At 42.7% G+C, this 20,036-nt stretch overlaps 1 protein-coding gene across 2 annotated transcripts; it reads left to right on the plus strand.

Annotated features, from left to right (window-relative positions):
• Window positions 1–2,219: 2,219 nt before the first annotated feature.
• OPTN (optineurin) lies at window positions 2,220–18,800 on the plus strand. 2 transcript variants are annotated; one of them, XM_039571212.1, is made up of 14 exons: window positions 2,220–2,481; window positions 3,129–3,305; window positions 4,960–5,162; window positions 7,301–7,456; window positions 8,447–8,523; window positions 10,584–10,715; window positions 11,839–11,920; window positions 13,223–13,338; window positions 13,995–14,144; window positions 15,118–15,211; window positions 15,865–16,023; window positions 16,711–16,841; window positions 17,584–17,663; window positions 17,824–18,800. In XM_039571212.1, exons 2-14 carry the CDS (start codon window positions 3,140–3,142, stop codon window positions 17,943–17,945), a joined length of 1,668 nt encoding a protein of 555 aa, XP_039427146.1. In that variant the 5' UTR covers window positions 2,220–2,481; window positions 3,129–3,139; the 3' UTR covers window positions 17,946–18,800. The 2 variants fall into 2 exon arrangements, with proteins under 2 accessions (XP_039427146.1, XP_039427145.1); XM_039571211.1 differs by having other exon boundaries at window positions 2,378–2,481; window positions 10,581–10,715.
• Window positions 18,801–20,036: the final 1,236 nt, after the last annotated feature.

Raw genomic sequence — 20,036 nt, forward strand, 5'->3', positions numbered from 1 at the left:
AGAATGGACAAAAGGATTCAACACATGAGAAACTGGAGGAAAAAAATCTGAATAAAACAGGTGGGTCCAAACAATTGCTTTATCCCTTGTATTCCCACAAGGCTGATATGCAACAGGAGTTCTATGCAAACACTTTAATCTTCCTTAAATAAACGCCATTTTTTCTTTCATGTAAATAAATCAAATTGTCTCATATTTTTATTTTACACAAGGTCTCTTTGGTTATTTATCTCCTTTCCATATCTACAGGGACTCTAATTTTTCTTCGGCTTTTAAAAAGCAAAGTGTTTCCTTCCAATTAGAATCAGATATATCACTTCTGCTTCCAGGCAACCCACCTCCATTTTACAACTGCAAGCAAGGACTGTTCTTGCATTTGGATCCCTTCAAAGAATTGTGAGATACATAAATCTTACTGACAGTGAAGCACACACTGAAAAGCTAAACTGCTCCCCCAAAACTTGGGTATTTGTGGCTTAAATAAGATCTGTTCCCAAAAATTAATTCTGGGTACTAAAACCAGACCTGGGATTACTGAGAGAAAACACCTATCAGGAGTGTAAAAAAATAGCAAATGTTTCTTTAAACTCCTCTGACAAGTAAAACTCAATTTTCTTTGCTGCACACACAGTAAGGTCTTACTGTCTGCAAGAACTTAGCTCAGAGCTCAAATAAAAAGCCATGATGAGCTGCCAGAAGTTCTGTTCCTCAGTCTCATAGAAGGTTTCTTTATTGCTCCTCTAACTCCCATACACTCCTGTCTAACATCCAGTCACAGACGCAGTGATGGGAGATGACAGTAATTCCAGGATCACACTCCCTCATGCAGAGAAGATCTCACTGTACCTACAAGGAGACAGACTCTGTTCATTAGCAGTGTAAGCAAAAAGCACATGGATTGTGGGCTCAGCATGCATAAATCTGCTATCAGACCTACTCTTTGCCATGTAGGTGGTCCCAAATGTTTGCTTGCTTTATTTCTTGGGAGATTTGTAAGCTGCACCCTGTTTAAATATTGAACCTGTAGAAGGACTGCTCCCTGCCAGTGTCCACCATCCACCATCCAAGGGGCACCTTACTTCTATCCCTCAGGCTGGGGAATCCCTGGCTGTGGCACTTGAAGGGCAGCTGGGAAGACCAGCCCGTGGAAAGGCACGATTTCATTAAACAACAGACAGTTCACATCTCCTAGGAGATGACAAAGCAGCATTTTCAAATCAAAAGAGCTTATTTTTGAGCCATGTGGTTATTTAATGAAACATTGGTATTTTTCACATTGGAAACAGACATTTTAGCTACACTGGATACAGTTTTTCACATTGTAAATGAAGGAACCAAAACATCATGGTTGGCTTTATTACTTAAGAACAGGCAGTTGAAGTATTCCCAGGCCTGCATCCTGCTAAGCACAGTCACCAAGCTCTGGGGCTCTGCAGGGTGAACAACCCCAGCTAACCTCATCCCTGGAATCTGGCATTTAAAGGCTTCCAGGGCCAGATACCACATCCAGCCACATCGTTTTACAGCCATTAATGGACTATATCCCCACAGCATGGCAAACCACTTCCTAATTGATTTGATCCTGCGGCAAAAATCACTAAAATGCCCTGCGCAATAATGTTCCCTTTTGTTCACCTCATACCCACCTCTGGATCCTGTCTTTCAGGCCTCATGCCAGGAGAAGCCATTCCTCCCCCTTGTACTGGGCAGTGGTGAGGCCACACCTCGAGCGCTGTGCTCAGTTCTGGGTCCCTCAGTTCAGGAAGGACATTGAGGTACTGGAGGGGTCCAGAGAAGGGCAGTGGAGCTGCGGAAGGGGCTGGAGCATGAGTCCTACAAGGAGCAGCTGAGGGAGCTGGGATTGTTCATCCTGGAGAAAAGGAGGCTCACGGGTGACCTTATCACTCTCTAGAACTCCCTGTCAGTAGAGTGTAGCCAGGTGCGGGTCGGGCTCTTCTCCTGGCTAACCAGTGGCAGGATGAGAGGACGTGGCCTCCAGCTGCACCAGGGGAGGCTTAGGTTGGACGTTGGAAGGAATTTCTTCACAGAAGGGGTGATTAGACGTTGGAATGGGCTGCCCAGGGGGGTGGTGGAGTCACCGTCCCTGGAGTTTTTTAAGGAAAGTCTGGACGTGGCAGTCAGTGGCATGGTCTGGTTGACACGGTGGTGTTCGGTCATAAACTGGACTCGAAGATCTCAGAGATCTTTTCCAACCTCATCGACCCGCAGGATTTTTTCCCCTGAGGGGCAGTGCTCCCCACACGACCCTGCTGCTCCACGGAGCACTTGGCTCCCGCCGCCGCTGGGCCGGCGAACCTCAGGGCGGCAGCCGGCAGAGAACGCTGGGTGCCCGGGAGGTGGGAGGCGCGAAGCTGGGAAGTCCCCGCGGAGGAGGTGGCGGAGGCGGGGACGGCGGGGGAGGGCTGGCAGTCCGTCCGTCAGCTGAGCGGGGCCGCTGCTGCCATGGGCGCGCCGTGAGGGGTGAGCGGGGACGGGGTCCCTGAGGCCAGCCCAGAGCGGGGGGCGGCGGTCGGCATGGCCGGGCTCGCCCGGTGACTCGGCGGATCCGGGGTGGGCCTGCGGGAGGGAAGGGCAAGGCGGGGAAACGCCGTTTTGTGGCTCCCGGGGGCCGCTGTGGCCCAGGGACGGAGCGGCCGTGCCTGGGCAGCAGCGGGTGCGGGCGCCGTAGCCTCCCCAGCACCGCAGCGGGGTGTGCCGGAGAACGGGAAAAGGGGACAAGAAGCGAAAATGAAAGTTAAAAATCAGCGGAAACGGGATCTCGGCGTGAAAGGGCGCCGGGGCGCTGACAGGGCCGGGCGGGCGGCGGGGCCCGTGTGCTGTCAGGGCTGGGAAGGGAGTGGGTGAGGCAGGAGTCCCGTTTCGTTCCCAGAGGGATGGGCGGCTGAGGAAGGGTAGGTTGGCCCGAAAGACGTCTTGGCGATCATGCGGTTTAGGCCCATGGAGGATTAACCTAGGCTCACGGATACTTTGGTGTAGCGGGGTCAGAGGGATTGAAGGTGCCTGTGTGCTGTGACAAGGCACGTGGCTTATGTGTTTAATGAGTGATTATGCTTTCTTTACAACTGGGCAAGAAATTGAGAGTTTTCTCTTGGCAAACCTTGAAATAGCTGCTTCAGAGATGTCCAGCAAGTTGAAGGACTGTCCTGCTGAAAATGGAGAGCATTCCAAGAGTAAAATGGAAAATGGAGTGGACAGCATGGCTGCCCCAGCCCTTAACACCTACACCCCAGAAGAGATGTTGCAGCAGATGAAAGAATTAATCACTGAGAACAATGAGTTAAAAGGTGAATGCATATGTGAGCTGGTCTTGAGATGCAAGAGCCCCAAGTCTCTTCTGAAGCATGTGTTTTGTCCTATGTGTATGAATTTTGTGCTCATTTGTCCTTGCTGGGTAGCACTCGCGTATAAACAACTCTGCAAGTGATAATGCCAGTTTGATAAGACACATCAATAGGATATTTGGTGGCACACATCAGATTGAATTGGTGTAGTAGATTAGGGGGAGAACAGCTCAGTGTAAGGGTGATTTTTTATATATAAACAGTATAGCACTGTGTATTTTAGGAAGTGATGTGAAAAATCTCTTCCTGTGATGTCTTTTCGCTCATCAACCTCTAAAAGCTTTTTTTGGTTTGTATTGTAGAACTGTTGGCTCCATTACAAACATTTTGCCAAAGCTGCATCAGGAGGGGTGGGTACTGTACCTTCCGTTCTTCAAAAAGGAATGGTGGCTATGGCAGGGTACATCTGGGAGAAACCAGTAGCTTTCCCTGAAAATCCTTAATGATTTGAGTCCTTCAGGTGAGATAGATTTGTTTCTGGATCCCAGGAATTTAGGTATCACTTATTTTTTTCTTTAAATGGTTGGAGCAAAACCCAGGGGATCTGAGAATTTTCTGTGTAGAAGACAGAGGTATCTTACTGTTTATATGACAGCATATATTTGCTGTATTGTGGTTTTACACTAGTGTTTAAATTTTTCCTGAATCATTTTTGGACCTGGTCCAAGTTCTCTGTCTCATAGGTATCTAGCAGGAAAGTTGTTTGTAGAAATACCTCTGGTATTTTGCTAAAAAGGCCTATATAATATAAGATAATGTTCTGGGACATATTTACAGCTGCTGTAACTTGTAACTTGTAGAATCATTCTCCAGACTTCATTTTTTTTCATAAGCTGAAGGATTCATGGACAGTTTATTGTATGACATCAGGACATAATGGAAGTTACTGGAAAATACAAGTATAAAGGATTTTTAAGCAACCAGCTTTGAGTTGTTTACTTTAAAAAAAGCATGTGTAAAATAATTTCATTGACTCTGCTTAAAAATCTTGTAAGCATTTTTCAATAGTAAGGCTGATACTGTTTCACACTGACTTTGTTACATACAGGGAACTGACTTGGCTGTAAGTTGCTTGGTGTATTTTTTCAGTGCTTGCAATTGAATCTTAACCAAATGTTGGAGGAGGGCATTGTTGGGAATAGTTGAGGCATTTGATTTGATAGCATGTGTATCTGTTTCCAGGCAGTAATTTACCAGTCTAGGATGTTTTCCCTGCCAAGTCTCAGTAGTTTCAGAAGCTCAGTTCAGCAGTTTCATTTGGGCTGATCATGTAAATACCACACACAGCAAGTTACCAAATACCTCTTGTGAACAATCCTTTTTGACTTCTTGGTTTAGGAAAAAGTCAAGAAGTCAGTGAGTGTGGGCATGTGATCTCAGCAGTGGATTTAAAGCTATTTATTATAGTGCTAAGGGACTATGATAAGTTTAGTTTTGGCTTGGTATTTGAGGTACGCCAGACAGAGGCTCACATTTCATACCCAATTATTGCCAACCCGTTTGATACTGAAGAATGCTGAGCTCAGTGTAGTGGAAATCTGCTGTTTCATGGACAGTATTACTGTGATTCAATGTCTTGTCTCTGGCTGCCATTTAGAAGCCATGAAGTTGCACAACCAAGCTATGAAGGACCGTTATGAGGAACTTTCCACCTGGAGAGAGAAGCAGAAAGAAGAACGAGAATTTTATGAGTTAAAGTTTAAGGAGGCAAAGCAGTGCTTGCAGGCCAAGTGCATTGAAAATGAACAGCTACAGCAGCAACTTCAGAGCTTAAAGGAAAGAGAAGAAGGAGCTGAAATGGTAAATAAGGAATTGGTTAGATTGACATGCTTATGAATTGAAAGTCTGGAGCATTCAGTCTGTGCTATGATTCTAGGATTCATCACACTGAAAGGTTTGGAGATTTGTTAACATCCTCATTTTTATCCTTAGCTCTGACAAATGGTCTTGACCTGACTTACTCTATAAAGTGAGGCCTTTCAAAATCTAGTAACAGAAAATTATCAGATAATTTACATTTTCGTTAACTTTTAATAACAATAATTAAACTTTTTTACCTAATAAATAAGAATTAGCATTTCTTGCTGATTTTTCATTTATTCTTGGATATCTCTTGACTTTATCCTTCCCTTTGCTTGTTAGATTATCTGTCTCTCACGATCATTTAATTGCTTTGTATTGTGTTCCCAAGAGCATGTTTCCAGGGAGAAGCTGACACATAAACAAGCAAAAAAAAATTATGTGCCATCTATTTTTATTTTATCAGTCTTCTTTTATGAAGTCTGAGGTCAGATTAGATCTGTGCTTCTGCTACTCCATTTGAGTCTGACTGAGCTTTCTCTCTGTGTCCTGCCTTTGGCTCTGTTACACATAATTTCTAATGTTGCAGGTGGTTGCACAGTAGCCAGGCAACATTTTGCAGGTGGTACTGAAGGCATCTGTGGGCAAAGCCGATCAAAACAAAACCTGCTTTGTGTTCCACATGGTCATGTGAAAAGTTACTTAACAAGAAGTTCCATGCAGAGCCAAACTGATGCATTCTGGTGTCCGGTACCTCCAGGACTCATGTGGATTCTCTGTTGTCTGATGAAGGATGAGTGTATTAACGTTTTTCTCAACAGAGTCACTAGTAAACTATCCTTTCCTCTCCTGACTGTTTTATGGAACTCAGTAAGAAATGTTTCAGCCTGCAAATCAAAATTGGCCAATAAACTCAGAAGATGCAAGGGGGAGGAAAGTCACGTTTAAATAGTGGGATTGTGTAAGTATTACTTACACAATCTTTACAGACTGAAAGTTCTGTTTCAGGATTGTCAGGAAAATTCAGGATTTCATAAATCATTCAGAATTTCCTAAATCTGGAATTTTTTTTTTTAAGGAAAAGTAGAGGATTTATAATCCTTCTACCTGTTGTAGAACTTGCACTTTGAATGCTTTTCCAGCCTGCTTGAGAAATCTAAAATCTCTCTTTCACTGGAACTGACTCTAAATGCATCCTCTTACAGTATAAGCACAAAATCAGAGGGAGCAAGAGGTCAGAGAGGGAGAGTGCTATTGTGGGATGAGAGACACTGTCAGCATAGAGATAATTTGGAGATTCAGCATAATCATAGCTTAGAATGTAATTCAGACTCCAGGAATTGTCCAGAATTTGCATTGATGGTATGTGGTGTAATAAAGGCATTATCAGGAGGTGGAAGGCTCAGATTACAAAATGAGGAAGAAACAAACTCACAGGGAAAGTTTCATAATGGGGAGCGGCATTCAAATGAGAGGGAAAAATGAGTCCTGCTGGTTATGTAGAAGCTTAAGAGAGGGTTTTGAGTATCCTAGAGAAAGGGAACAGGCAGAAGGCAAAGGAGATGGTCATGATTGGAAGGAGAGAAGTGTGGAAGAATCTGTGAGGAACAGAGACTTTGTAGAAGGGATCTAGGACTTTGTGTGAAAGTCAGGGAATTGAAGAGATTTATACATGGAAATGGGGTACAAAGAAGTTACATGGTGGGGAAAGGCCAAGAATGGGGCATGTGGAAAAACTCGCTGCCCACTGGTCTTTTCTCCCTTGAATCTTAGTTAGATTTGGGAAAATAGGGATATGGGTGAAAAAATGCAAGAATTGTGGAGGTTGGCTGATACCCTATGTGGTAGCAAAGGGTATGGATTTAGGCAAAAATTTACATCCTAATTATCTGTGCATTGAGAGAACCAGTCCCATGTTTTCCAGCAGGATGATCCCCAGTGTTTGATTAACTTGGTTTTATAGTTTAGACTTCTTGCTGTTGAGTGAACCAAAACATAGTTTAGAGGTCTGTACAGTGGGTTTTCCCAGGCAAGCCTGAACAGAAAAGAAGGGATGTAGAACACAGTTGTGTTCAGGTTCTGTGCTGCTTGGCTGGTGTTCCCTTTTGGTTGGCTAATGCAGAGTGTGTTTATCCCAGGAGGGCTGCATGGCTCCTGAGAAGGAAGTGAGGCAGCTGAAGTCCCAGGTGCAGCGGCTCCAGGCTGAGAAGGCAGATCTGCTCGCCATCATTTCAGAGCTGCAGGTCAAGCTGAACATCTCAGCAGAGGATTCCTTTGTGGAGATTGGGATGAACGTAAGTATAGGGAATAAAAGAAACACAGTAACCTGCAGCCAGGTTTTGTGATTCTTTGGTCTCTTACACTACCTGCTGTGGAACACTTGTGTATTACAAAATGTAGTGGTAAAGTCCTTCCTCTTTAAAGTTCTAAGTAAATTAATTTCATAGATAGTCTCTATTGCACTAGTTAAAAATGTTAAGTTTTTTCTTAGTTGGAATTTCTGGGAACATCTGTGCTATGTTTTGTTAAGGGGCAACACCTGTGCATAGACAGGGGGTATTTTCTTTTGAGAATGGGGCTTACTTCCTACTGACGGATAGGTAGAGATGCAGGCAAACAAAATTAAATGCAAAACTCTATAGAGTGTTCCCTAGAGGCATAAATATGTACTTATTTTGCAGCTCTTGTATCTGGAAAATCTTCACAGGCAAACTGAAATGTGAAAATGCAGGCCTCTGCTATCCTTCTATCCCCCATATCCTCTCTCTGGAAAGTAGAGGTGCAACAAGAAATTAAAATAATTTAATTAAAACTTCTTTGGAGTTGTCAGATAAAACTCAGGGGTGCATTCTTTTTTTTGCTAGAAGGATTCTCCTTTGGGCTACAAAGATCAAGGGGTGGGGTTTGTAGTGGGAAAGAAGAGTGGTTCTTTAGGAGGCAGGAGAGTGATTTCTAGGCTTATATTGAAAGTCACCTGCGGTGCCACTGACTTGCTGTGTGGTGCCCAGTCATCCTCACAGGGGAGAGTGGCTGTGGAAGTTGCTGATGAATGGAGAAAGGGAAATCTCATTGTTGTTCCTCTTCTCTGATCAAGCTGGAAGAGCTACAGGAAGTATTTAAATCAAGAATTTCCAAACATGAAGATGATCTGTAGGAGTTTTTTATTTATCTCTACTGCCATGATAGCAATTCTCCCTGTTTTTCTTCATTCCTTAACTCAAATAAATAAAACTCTGTCCTGCTTAGTACAAATACCAAGCTAATCGTGTTTTTTTCTCTCCTAGGAAGGGGAAATAAATAGAACTGCAAAGGAACATCAAGAGAATAGTGGTGAAATGCCCAGTAATGATGCTGTCTACATGTACGTAGGTTCTTGTGTGATGTGTGTGATTCAGACTTTTGCCTTGGGTTTTGTTTTCAATGTAAGGAGACTTCTTTCTATGAGGAATGTGCTGGAAAATCCTCTTTTTCTTTAGCTTTGCACCCCTCCATTGCAGTAGCTCTACCTTCCTAGCATGTGGAAGCTCTCTGACATTTTTCCTTCCAATTTTTCCTAGCTGACAAGAGGGAATGCATATTCTGGTCAGTTGGCCAGGCATTTATGGACATTCTGACTTGCCAACTCTTCAGGCTTTTAAGGGAGTCCAAACAGAAATGACAAAGATAGACATTGCAGGGACTTCTTCCTTCCTAATCATTGGAGACCATCTAATAGAGTATCTGTCCTCTACCAAATTATATTGATGTTGGTAAGAGTTAGAGGTCTTGTAGTGTTTCAGATCTGACCCTGTTTGTGTGGGGTTGGTATGAAGTGTATCTATGATGGGGTAGACACACAGTGCAATAATATAGTCCTTGCTTTTCAGGTCACTGGGTTTAAGATACCAGCATTCTGTTCAGGTTACTTCTCAAAATTTGATCTTTACATCAGCTCTAGGACACAAGGGACTTTCTTGCCCCTGGCTGAACCTTTACTCCTCGTGGACATAGACAACTGATACTGTTAAACTTTCCAGTTTGGGTACTGCCCAATTTAGCAGCTAGGTGGTTTTGGCTGAACTCTTATTTACTCTGTGCCTTTGCTTTTGAAAGGGAAGGATATGGAAAATGCTAAGGACATAGCAAGCCAGAAAGCTGTGCTCCATGTACAAGTTGTCGCTTCCTATGTCACTGCAAGGGAGAACAGTGTTTCAATGTAATATCATAGAAACTTGTCCCTCAGGATGCAGTTAAGAAGTTGAAAGAGGAGAGAAAAAAAAGCATTACAGTTGTGGATGAAACTGAGAGAGTTGCTGACCACAGACTGGGCTGCAAGTATTAAGCTTGTTGTTAGTTGTAGCTTGTGAGAACACTGATTATGAGAAGACATTCCCTGTGGGACTTACTTACCTTTGGAGGAGAATCTGGACCATATCTACAAGAACAGGGGACATACGTACCTCTTAAAATATTTCCAGTGTCACCACGTGTCTTTGTCCAGCGCTGAAACTTTAGACGGGTGCTGTTAACAGGTTCAAAGAAATGTGATCCACTCAAGATGGATTTATTTCTGTAAGGGTAGAACTACACTAAAAATCCCCTGATAAAAGTTATTTACTTAAAATATCCTGGCTGAACACTGTCTTTCGGGTATCGAATTTTGCTCACCAGAGGCTTCTAGTTTTCAGGAGCACACAGAAGACTCTGCTTTGCTTTGTTTTCTGAACTACAAAAGCAAAGTTTTTAACACATGCCGTTTTACAGCTGAGACTCTGAAATGCATAGTATAACTTGCCTATCTTCCATATAGTTTGGGGATTTTGACTTTCTGTTTAGATGGCCATAAAAATGGAGGTAATGGAATACAGTAGTTTATCACTTACCCTATTTTTAGGAGCTTTGTATTTGTTCTGGTTCACTTTTCAGTAGCATAATATGATTTTGAGAAGAGCTATAAAATGTGAGGAGTGAAACATTAAAGAGATTTTTTCTGAAAAAGTGATTTCTGATTACCATTTTTAGTAGGATATGCTTTCTTTTCCTGTAAAGGAGCGAGGCAGAGATAAGAAATGTTCCATGTTTTATTGTAAAAAAATGTTTGTAGGAAGAGACAGCAGCATTTTGCAGAAAGGGCTGCAAAATTGGTCAGAATAAGTGCATTGGGTTTTGTATTGTCATGACTGCTTTTGCTTTCCTTGCTTAAGTGCTAAATTGTTCCCCCAGCTGGAAGGGAATTGCCTGAGCCCTTCATTTGCACACAGAGAGGCTGTGGCTACTGGTCTTGGCTTTTGGGAATTGGGAATGAGCTGTTTGCTCAGAGCATTGGTTTTCAGCATTGTGTGAAATGGTGGCCTCTCAGACTGGATCCCAGCATTAGGGTTAATGGAGTGCTCTGCTAAAGGGATAGCTGTTTTTATTTACATCTGGTTTGGTTTGAAGCAGGAGCAAATCTGCTGATGAATCTAAGAATTTGGAGTCTGAGGAGCTAACTGTGAGCCAGCTGCTCTGCTGCCTTAGAAATGAAACTCAGAAGAGGGAAAAACTTGAGAAGGAACTGCAGGATCACAAAGAGAGGTATGAAGTAGGTGCACTGTAACATTTGGAGCTGTTTTCTTTCAGGGCTGCTCCAGTTACCAAGTCTCTGAATGATCAGCAACGAGCTGAAATATCAGTGTGATTTGGATGGGGAAATTCCTGAGCACTAAGCTGTAGTAACATTTTGTGGTTGTCCTTATAGGGATAAACCACAGGTTCTCTTCCATGGGCAAAAGAGAATTTATTTTGATTTTCTGAAGCACCACAGATCAAGGCAAATTGCCCATTTCCCCTTGGATTTGAACTATCCCCAGGTTATTCAGAAAGATATGATGACTAGTTGAGGGTGTTCTCTCCATTCACTCCTCCACAGTTTGGTTTTGTATGAATCATCTCTGTGTGGGGCCTTAACCAAATCACTGTATCTAAAACAGGATTACAGTCCTCTTCGTGATATTGGTAGGCTACATTTAGCAGTATGTGAGCTTGCAAAAGCTCCTTAGAAATGTATAAAATAAGTTTCATTCCAAACTTGTCTAAGAGAGATTTTTCACAGTGAGACCTGCATGAGGGTCTGTCTCAGCTCAGTTCTGTGGATATAAATCAGCATGACTGTTCAGGAGTGGTAAATTCCTCAAGCAGTTCCAGATCCCCACTCCACAGAGACAAAATAAGACTTCCTGGACATTATCTACTATGAAAGGTTGGTGTCACAGTAATTGCTTCTATGTGGTCTTCCTAGAAGAGGTAATGAGCCATAACCAAACAATTTTTAGAAACTTCAGCCCCTGAAAATACCACCGAAAACCAGAGGCAATATTAGTCACTGGATTCAGTGAACAGACTGACCTATTTCCAAAGAGCTGGCAGTTTTGGACTGTACCAAAAATCAGTCCCTTTGGACTGAATGTCATGACCTTCACCACACCTGCAGACTTACACATTCATTTTAATTAAATGTACACAGTGTCCTGTGTTCTTCAAGAACCCCCATGATTGTGCAGGTCTTCCTGCATGTCTGTGCTTTCCATTCTGCCTTGTGCTTTTTTGTGGCTCTCATGTTACAGAGAGAGTACATCACTTGCATGAAATCCTTGCATAGTCATGATCTCACCTGAAACATAAGCCAAATCCATCATTATTGGCTCCTTCTGTTTTCCAGACTGTCAAAGCTGGAGAAGGAAACCAGGAGCTGCCTGGAGAGTGGGACACAAACTGAACAGGAAGAAGAGAGTTCAGAAGCTGTAAGTACCTGTCCGCAGCCAAGATATAACAACATACAGCTGACCTGTTGGGGTCAGCAACCTCAGGGTCTAGATTTTCTCTTGCACTCATGGAGCAAGGGGCAATTGTCCTGCACAGGAAATGGAAGTGAACGTTGAACTCTCCACTATGTATCTTAGAGATGGTTCCAAATTACACCAGCCACTACAAAGGGGTGGGGTTGGTGGCCAAGTATTAGGGAGACTTGGCATAACTGCAGTTATACCTCATTGCCCTGGCCATGCCCAGTAAACAGAGAGAAATACAGTAATTTCTACCTCCAGAAATCATCTAGACTAGGTGAATTTCCTCACTGCTGCCTAGGTCAGCTTTTGGATCAGAATCCACTGGCAGTACACTGTAAAACAGACTTTAAATGTGGAGCTCATATGGCACCTGCTTTAGGTTTGTTCATTTTTTTAGTGGGATTACACTGGCAGGGCATAACTGTCTTGGATTGAGACACAGTTCCAGGCAAAAACTTAGTCCTGATGTTTTCAGTTAAGGGTTTGAAAGAATGCTGGGGTTGGGATTCAGCTCCAGTCAGATGCTTAAACTTCTGTGCTTGCAGCTGTAAGCTTCTGTGTGAGATGAGCATACAATCCCATAGCCTTGGAGATCTTCGTTGGTTCAGTGCAACTGCATAATACAGGCAACGAAGAGTGCCTGTATGTGAGGTGTATGGGTTTCTGAAGTGCTGCATGGGACTTGGAAATATGCTATGGGACCTGTTGGAGAACTGTGCCCTTCTGAAGGTCAGGGCAAGTGTTTCAAGGCAGGGCTGGATTGGTTAAACAAGACCAGTCTGCAGCTGGGCCAAGGGATGCCCTTCCTAGGGAAAGCAGATGATGACTCAGTTAATTAATGCTTCCCAGTGCTCTTATCTCAACTTTGCTTGAGATAAGGTACACCTTATCAGTTATACCCTGAGCCCAAAGCTCCTCACTGAAGTGCTGATACTGAGGTCAGCACTTGTGCTTGTGCTGGCAGCCGTTTCCATCTACACTGTTGGGTTTCTCCTGAGGCTGTTGTCAGCAGAACTCATGTTACCTGCCCCTGTGGTAAAATGCAGGTCTTTAGTGGGACAGTGTGGGGGGGCAGTGTGGAATAATTGTAAAGCCTTGTAGATGAGACCTTATTACTGAGTGTAGAGTGGAACTGTGCAGGCTGGCTTAGGCTGTTTTCTCTGGATAAAGAGTAACACTTCCTGCTTATCTTTCTTAGCCTGCAGCTTTACTATCTTGAATTGTCCATATGTAATTTTCATTATTTTTCTCTAAAAGGTTGGCAGTGAAGTAGAAACCCTGAACCTGCAAGTTTGTGCTCTGTTTAAAGAGCTCCAGGAAGCCCATGAGAAGTTAACAGAAGCAGAATTGATTCAGAAGAAACTTCAAGAAAAGTAAGGCTCCGAAGAGCAAAAGTTCTGTCATGACACCCAGTACATCCTTGCATGGCAACTCCCACCTGGGGAAACTTACCAGCTCTACAAGTATCAACTTAAATAACTGTTTCGTAGAAGTGCTGTAAAAGAATGCTCCTTCTTTGGAGAGATGCTGAAATACAGCAATTGTCAGAAAATCTGAGCTGCCAACCTAGTTCTACAAATAGAACCTCAGTGCCTTGAATTACAAGATTCGGGTTTTAACCTTTCATGATGTAAAGGCAAATCTTTTCTGTTTTCTCCTTCCTAGAATCAATCCTTATTCTGGCTTTAGGGAAAAAAGCCAAGGGAACTGGTTATGACCTTTTCACTTGAGCTGTCTGGGGTTTTGAAGGAAGTTATGTAGGTTATAAAAGACCCTCACTTTTTTTGCTTAGTCTCCTGTCGAATTCCAGTTCTTTGAGATTCATAATAGTAAGAAAGTAAGTGTTGGTTTTGGTAGCTGTGCTTTCTGATGGTTGTGTATAAACTGATTTTTGTCTTTCTGTGTTCTTCATCAAAATAAGCCTTTAAAGTGGACCACACAAATATTCTTTTTACTATATGCCTAGTGGGAAGAATCCATCAGGAGAGGGTGAACAGGAGAGATCAACCCTTTTTTCCTGTTCTGTCAGGTGCCAGGTACTGGAAAGGAAAAGCTTGGCTGCTGCATCAGAATTGGAGGAGAAGCAGCAGCTAATATATACCATCAAGAAGCTGGAACTTCAGGTGGAGAGTATGCAGGCAGAGGTCAAGCTGGAACAAGCCAAGACACATGAAGAAAAGTGAGTGTGACTTGGTTTTGTATTCCAGGGAGGTATTGTCAGTGAGGACGTGAAATCCAAGGGAATCTGGTCAAAAGGGGAATTGAATCTGAAGTACTACTTTTGTGTCCTGCACCCTTTGAAACTATGTTATGTTTGTAGATTATGAAGTAGAAGTCTGTATTATTTCATCTACTGAACCTCTCACTTAGGAATACTTGAGCTGTCAACTCTGACTTGTATCTTCCTTTAATCATAAAGTCAAAGGTGGAATAGAGCTGGGTGTAACATACAAGTGGAGGAAGCAGAGAAGTGACAACAGCTGTGCCACGGACTAGCAGGGGTAAATGCGGACACATCCTGGAGGGCAGGGACAAGTCAGGTGGTGACAGTGCTGGGAAAGTGACATTAATGAAGAGGTCTGCAATCCCTACAATATGTTTGCACTAGGAGAGTCAAGTGTGTGGTGAAGCTGAGGTAAAGAGAGGCTGTTTGCTTTGGCTCCCTGCTCCCTTTCATGTGTAGTCCATGTAAGGAGTGAAAATGTTGGTCCAAGCTGTTCAGAGAAGTTGAACTTCCTGAAGGACACATCTTCTAGCTGCTGCAGAAGCTGCTTGTTATCTTTGGAGTCTGTGTCTTGTTTTTCTGATGAATTCTCCTTTACCTGAAGTCTGAGTCAAGACTTGGATGTCTTCCTTAGAGGGGTGTTACATTTTTAACAGAATTTGTGAGCTTCAAATAAAAATACTGAGTAATGGATTCTTCAATATGAAATGCAGATGATCACTAAGGACATTCATTGTCACTCAATCCATGGATAGAGCAGCACACAACTCATTGGAAGAGAGATGTTGAGAAATGGAGCATAACTTTTTCTCACCAGAAATGCAAATTGATTTGCAAGAAGCCACTAGTGGCTTTTTTTAAAGTTCTAACATTATTTAGATTTCAAAGAATTGTTTCAAACCTTCATCTCTTTTCTTGTCATAAACAGGGCAAGATACAATAACCTCCAGGATTCATATAGCAAACTCCTTCCAGAACTCACTGAGGCAATGAAAAAAATTGATGAAATGAAACTCAAAGAGGTAAATTCATCACAAGAAGAAATCATAATTAATTAGGGGTGAGCGGGAAGGGATGGGACAACATCTCTAGGATCAAATTTGGGCAGGAAACCATTGTCATCCCTTCTACATAATAACATGCAACACAGCAGCACTGCTCTGATAAACATAGATCCTGTGCTGTCAGTTACAGAGAACTTTATTCACACATTAGTCCTTCCATGGTGTAAGGTCTAATCTGCAGTTCAGCATAGAGTCCAGTCCTTAGACAGAAGTGATAGACACATCAGTGTTCCTGCAGCATCATTTAAAAAATTGTGGTAAATATATAAACATTTTTGTATTCTTAAATAGAATGCCTGCCACAATGAAGTCTTGTTAATAACTGAGCCACCATGGAAGTGCCAGATTGTTCTGTGTAATTTCAGAAACTAGGAAAACATCTTTTACAATGTCCACTAGGGAGTTGTCTTTTAACTTGATACAATGTAGTTTGAAAGCTCAAAACTAATCTTTAAGGTAAAAATATCAGTCACCACTGCTGTCTTAGTCCAAGCTCCTTTGGTGACCAAAACTGGAACCTTTTCGAAGGACAGGAGGCGTAAGAAGCAAACATTCACTTTGAGGAGGGTCGTATTTGGAGTTCGTCTCATAATCACAGTTGTTCTTTGCAGCTGAACAAAGTGGATAAAGATGTGGTGGAACAACTGACAGCAAAGGTGGAGTTGGCAGAACAAGCCCTTGCTGCAAAGCAGCTCCAGATAGATGAAATGAAGCAGCTAATTGCTAAGCAAGAGGAGGACCTTGAAACTATGTCTGTGCTCCGTGCTCAGGTATCAGCTCTTCTTCACAAACTGGCTACTTCCCCGATCCAATATTCAGAAACCAGGAAGTATTTAATGGCTCACTCTGGAATACTGAATACGTTTTCTCAACTTCAAAGCATGATTCCCCTTACTTGGCTTGCCTTGCAGATCCCTGCAGAGCCTTTACCCACTATATTCTTGGGCTCTGTAGGAGGAGCTGTGTATGCTGGAGTCTGGCACAACAAACAGAAGTTGGGAGTAGATGTGTATTTAGAACCACTGGCTTAAGAATCACTGCATATGTTTTAGGGATGATTTTACTCAAACCAGCATGTGTTAAGTGACTAAAAAGGGTTTGCCTCACATTTAAGGCACAGAACTGGCATCTTGGCCTGCTTCCACTATCTGAGCCACAGATTTGTCAGTGTAATAAGTCAAGTCACCTCCTCACTGCTTGTCTGTGCCTTGTTTCTGTTTCTGTACAGCAGGGGCAATAGCTGTGTCCCAGGTAAGACACTCGGAGTACCTTTTACAGAGTCCAGAAACAATTACGTCTCCTTCACCTTGTGAGAAGTGCAGGTCTTGGCTTTGCAGTGTGTGGGTGTTTTGAGTAGATGCAGGTTATGATACAGATTTGTAATTTTGACATGTAATATACGAATATACTTTAGTCAAAGTTACACATTTTCAGCCTGATTTCATTTCTCTGATCAGATGGAGGTTTATTGTTCTGATTTCCATGCTGAGAGGGCAGCGAGAGAGAAGATCCATGAGGAGAAGGAGCAGTTGGCTGTCCAGCTGGCATACCTGCTAAAAGAACAGCAAAACCTTGAGGATCTTAGCCGGTGAGAACAGACTTTGGCTGAACTGCCTTTGCACTGTCCTGTTACTCTCTCTATTGGAGTTGACCAACACTGTCTTGCGAGCATCTCAGTAGAAAGGCAAATAACTTTTCATACATTTCTTGCATAATTTGAATTTAAAAGGAGGAAAAAAGTGAATTGGCTGACTTCTCATTTTAATTTTCTGGTAGAATCTCTGTAAAGTGTGTTAGTTCTTAGTTGGGCGCCTTAGTAAGTTTTCATTTGGGATGATTCATGCTTGGTAAATTCTCCCTGTTGATCCATGTGAGTTTCTTTGGGTTCTGGGCATCAATTTTAGCAGTGAATCTGCAGCTAATCTTGCTGCTTGTGTGCCAGGGATATCTGCTGCTTCTACAGGAGGCAGTGGTGAGTACACAGTTCTGAGTACTGTGGTAGTTGAATCAAGCTACATTTCACATTAACTGTACACTAAGCCCTTTTTCTGGTATAACTTGTTATATAGCTTTAAGCAAATTTGCAGTTTTCCCTGAACAGCTGAGAGTCCTTGGAGCTTTCCAGAGAAGTGTGCCCTAGGTCCCTAGGTGTGTGGCTGCCCAAATCCCGCTGCTGCTGTCAGTTGCATGACCCTGATTTCAGCAGGCCTCTGATCTCACAAAGCAGTGGCATTTCTAGGTCCTCTTTCTGAGCATCAGTTGTGAACTAAATGCATGACCAGCTGACAGGAGTCTGTTTTCAGAGCCCTTGACTTGTTTATTCTCCACAGAACCTCTCTGGCAGAGATGCAGAGTCGCCACGGAGCCAGGATGCCGGATCGGGAGCACTCGCCTCACCTTGTCCAAAGAGGTACTGCAAGCACCTTCTCCAGCTCTCGGGGTCAGGTTCAGGTTAAACCAGCTTTGCTTGGCTGCAGGCAGCTTCCCTCTGGCTGTTCTGGCAGCTGGGTGGCTGCAGAGAGCAAAATCAGGTAATACAACAGGTAATCATTCATCTTGTCTGCTTGCAGGAACCAATAGTCAAGACTGGCAAGAGCAGCAGAATATTTCAGTTTATTCATGTCCTAAATGTGAAGAAATTCTACCTGATTTGGACACTCTGCAGATTCACGTTATGGACTGCATTAACTGAGTGATGCCCTCCAATTCTTCATTTTCTGGAATTTCACCTGCCAAACACTTTGGGTTTCTTTCTTTCTTACTCAAACAATGCTCAGCTCTTATGTCCTGTGAAGGAGTTTTTCAGGGGTTTTCTCATTAATCCAGTGGGAAAAGGGTTATTCTTCCCCTGCCCTGTAGTCACTAATCTTGTTGTAATCTGCTTTAGGGAAGGTGTTTTCATAGATTAACAACATGGATATGCTACAGAACTCGCAGTGTGTCTGCTGCTACGAAATCTTTCAGGAACATTCCCCTGAAGTGCTCTGCTCTATGGCTGCCCTGCAGAACGGGGCTCAATCACTGAAGTTGGAGGAGAGATGAGATATTTGCTGATCAACTCAAAGTACTGTGAGACTGTAAATACTTCATCTCTCATACACTATATACCAGGAAATTAATACATGAAAAAAGCTGTTCGAGAAGCTTTCAGCAAAATGGAATAGTGCTGTATTCATCGAACATTTGAAGTGAGCCCTGCTCTTCCTCCAGATGGCCATTTTATTGCTGCCCTTGTGACCATACTAATCTGATGTTAAATTTTCGATGGCTTATGTAACTTCTTGCTTTAGCCAGATGTGGGTAAGGTTTAAAATGGATCAGCTAGGTCTGATATATGTAGCTCCTGGTATTCTCAAGTCACTTGGTTTTATAGAACTGTTAATTTTTATGATGTTGTCTTAATTTTTCTTTATTATAATAAAAGCATTTGAACTTGTACAGTATTGTGGTAGAAAGATGGATGTAACTGAGATGGATGTAACCTAATTTAAAAAGAGTATAGTGGATTTTCACATATCAAAATAAATCTATTACAATTATAAATTTATCTATGCCTGTGAATACTTGGGAGACTGAAACAGGATTGCAAATTCCTATGTCTGAAAAACTTGTGTATAAAGAACTGTTGCGGATTAGTTCTGTTCTGGCCCTCCCAGGTGCTTTTATCTCGACAAAAGGGAGACAATCTGGTTTTTGCCCTTGTAATTTGTGTAAGTTTTTTACTTTGTCACTGTTCTAATTATCACTTGTAGATTCTGGATTCTTATTTTCAATTACAGCTCGTATATAGCTTCATCCATAATTTCAGGTAACACAAGAGCTGACTATTGTGAAGAGGTATTCATCAGCCTGGTTGCAACCTTCTTCATCAATTACAGGTAGTCCCAGCAGATGCAATCTCTTACTGGCTTTTAATTGTTTCCTTGTGACACTAGGATTTATGGGCTTTTTTTACCCTGAATCCAATTTTATTATGGGAGCTTTGTGACAGTTATGGATTCTGCAATGGTCAAAATCTGATGGAAATTCTACTAGGCCAGAAGCAAACTAACAGAATGATAATAGAGCTGATTTCATCTGAGAAGTATTAACCTTAATGAAAACCCAGAAAATCAGTGTGAAAGGCCGAAGAAGGAATAACTTACACATTCATCAAGTCGAAATAAATAATTTGAGGAGGTTTCAGAGAGAAGAGATCTTAGCACAGGAATACTGAGAGGAAAACATGGGCTTTAGGTGAAGTAGGTCTTGTTAGAAAGATAAGAGTAGGTCTAATAGTACAAATCAGGAGGGGCAAGGAACTCCAAAGAGTAAAGTCACAATACACTGAAACCTGTTCATGCTACAGGGACGATTATTTTTCTGTTGTCATTAGTAACTGCAGTGCAGCAATGAGCTTGAACATCCTCAGAAATATTTTTCACAGAAGTATTTATAGTTGTACCAAAGAAATACTGAACCAAACTACAAAATTCTGTCCACTGCCTGTGACAATAACTGGGATTGAATTTGCTGGTGTAACACAAGCGTTGACATTATTTAGGTTATCCAGATGGGGACAGCACCTACTGTGACCCCTCCCTGAGACCACTACGCCCAGACACGGGCAACTCTGAAGCTAAATGAGCTTACCCAGAGCCTGTATCAGGAATAATGTGTCCAGCAGGACCAGGGATGTGATTCTTCCCACTGTGCTGGGCACTGGTGTGGCCACATCTTGAATCCTGTGTCCAGTTCTGGCCCCTCAGTTCAAGAAGGACATTGAGGTGCTGGAGCATGTTCA

This window comes from Corvus cornix, chromosome 1A (assembly GCF_000738735.6).
Source record: "Corvus cornix cornix isolate S_Up_H32 chromosome 1A, ASM73873v5, whole genome shotgun sequence".
Taxonomy (NCBI): domain Eukaryota; kingdom Metazoa; phylum Chordata; class Aves; order Passeriformes; family Corvidae; genus Corvus; species Corvus cornix.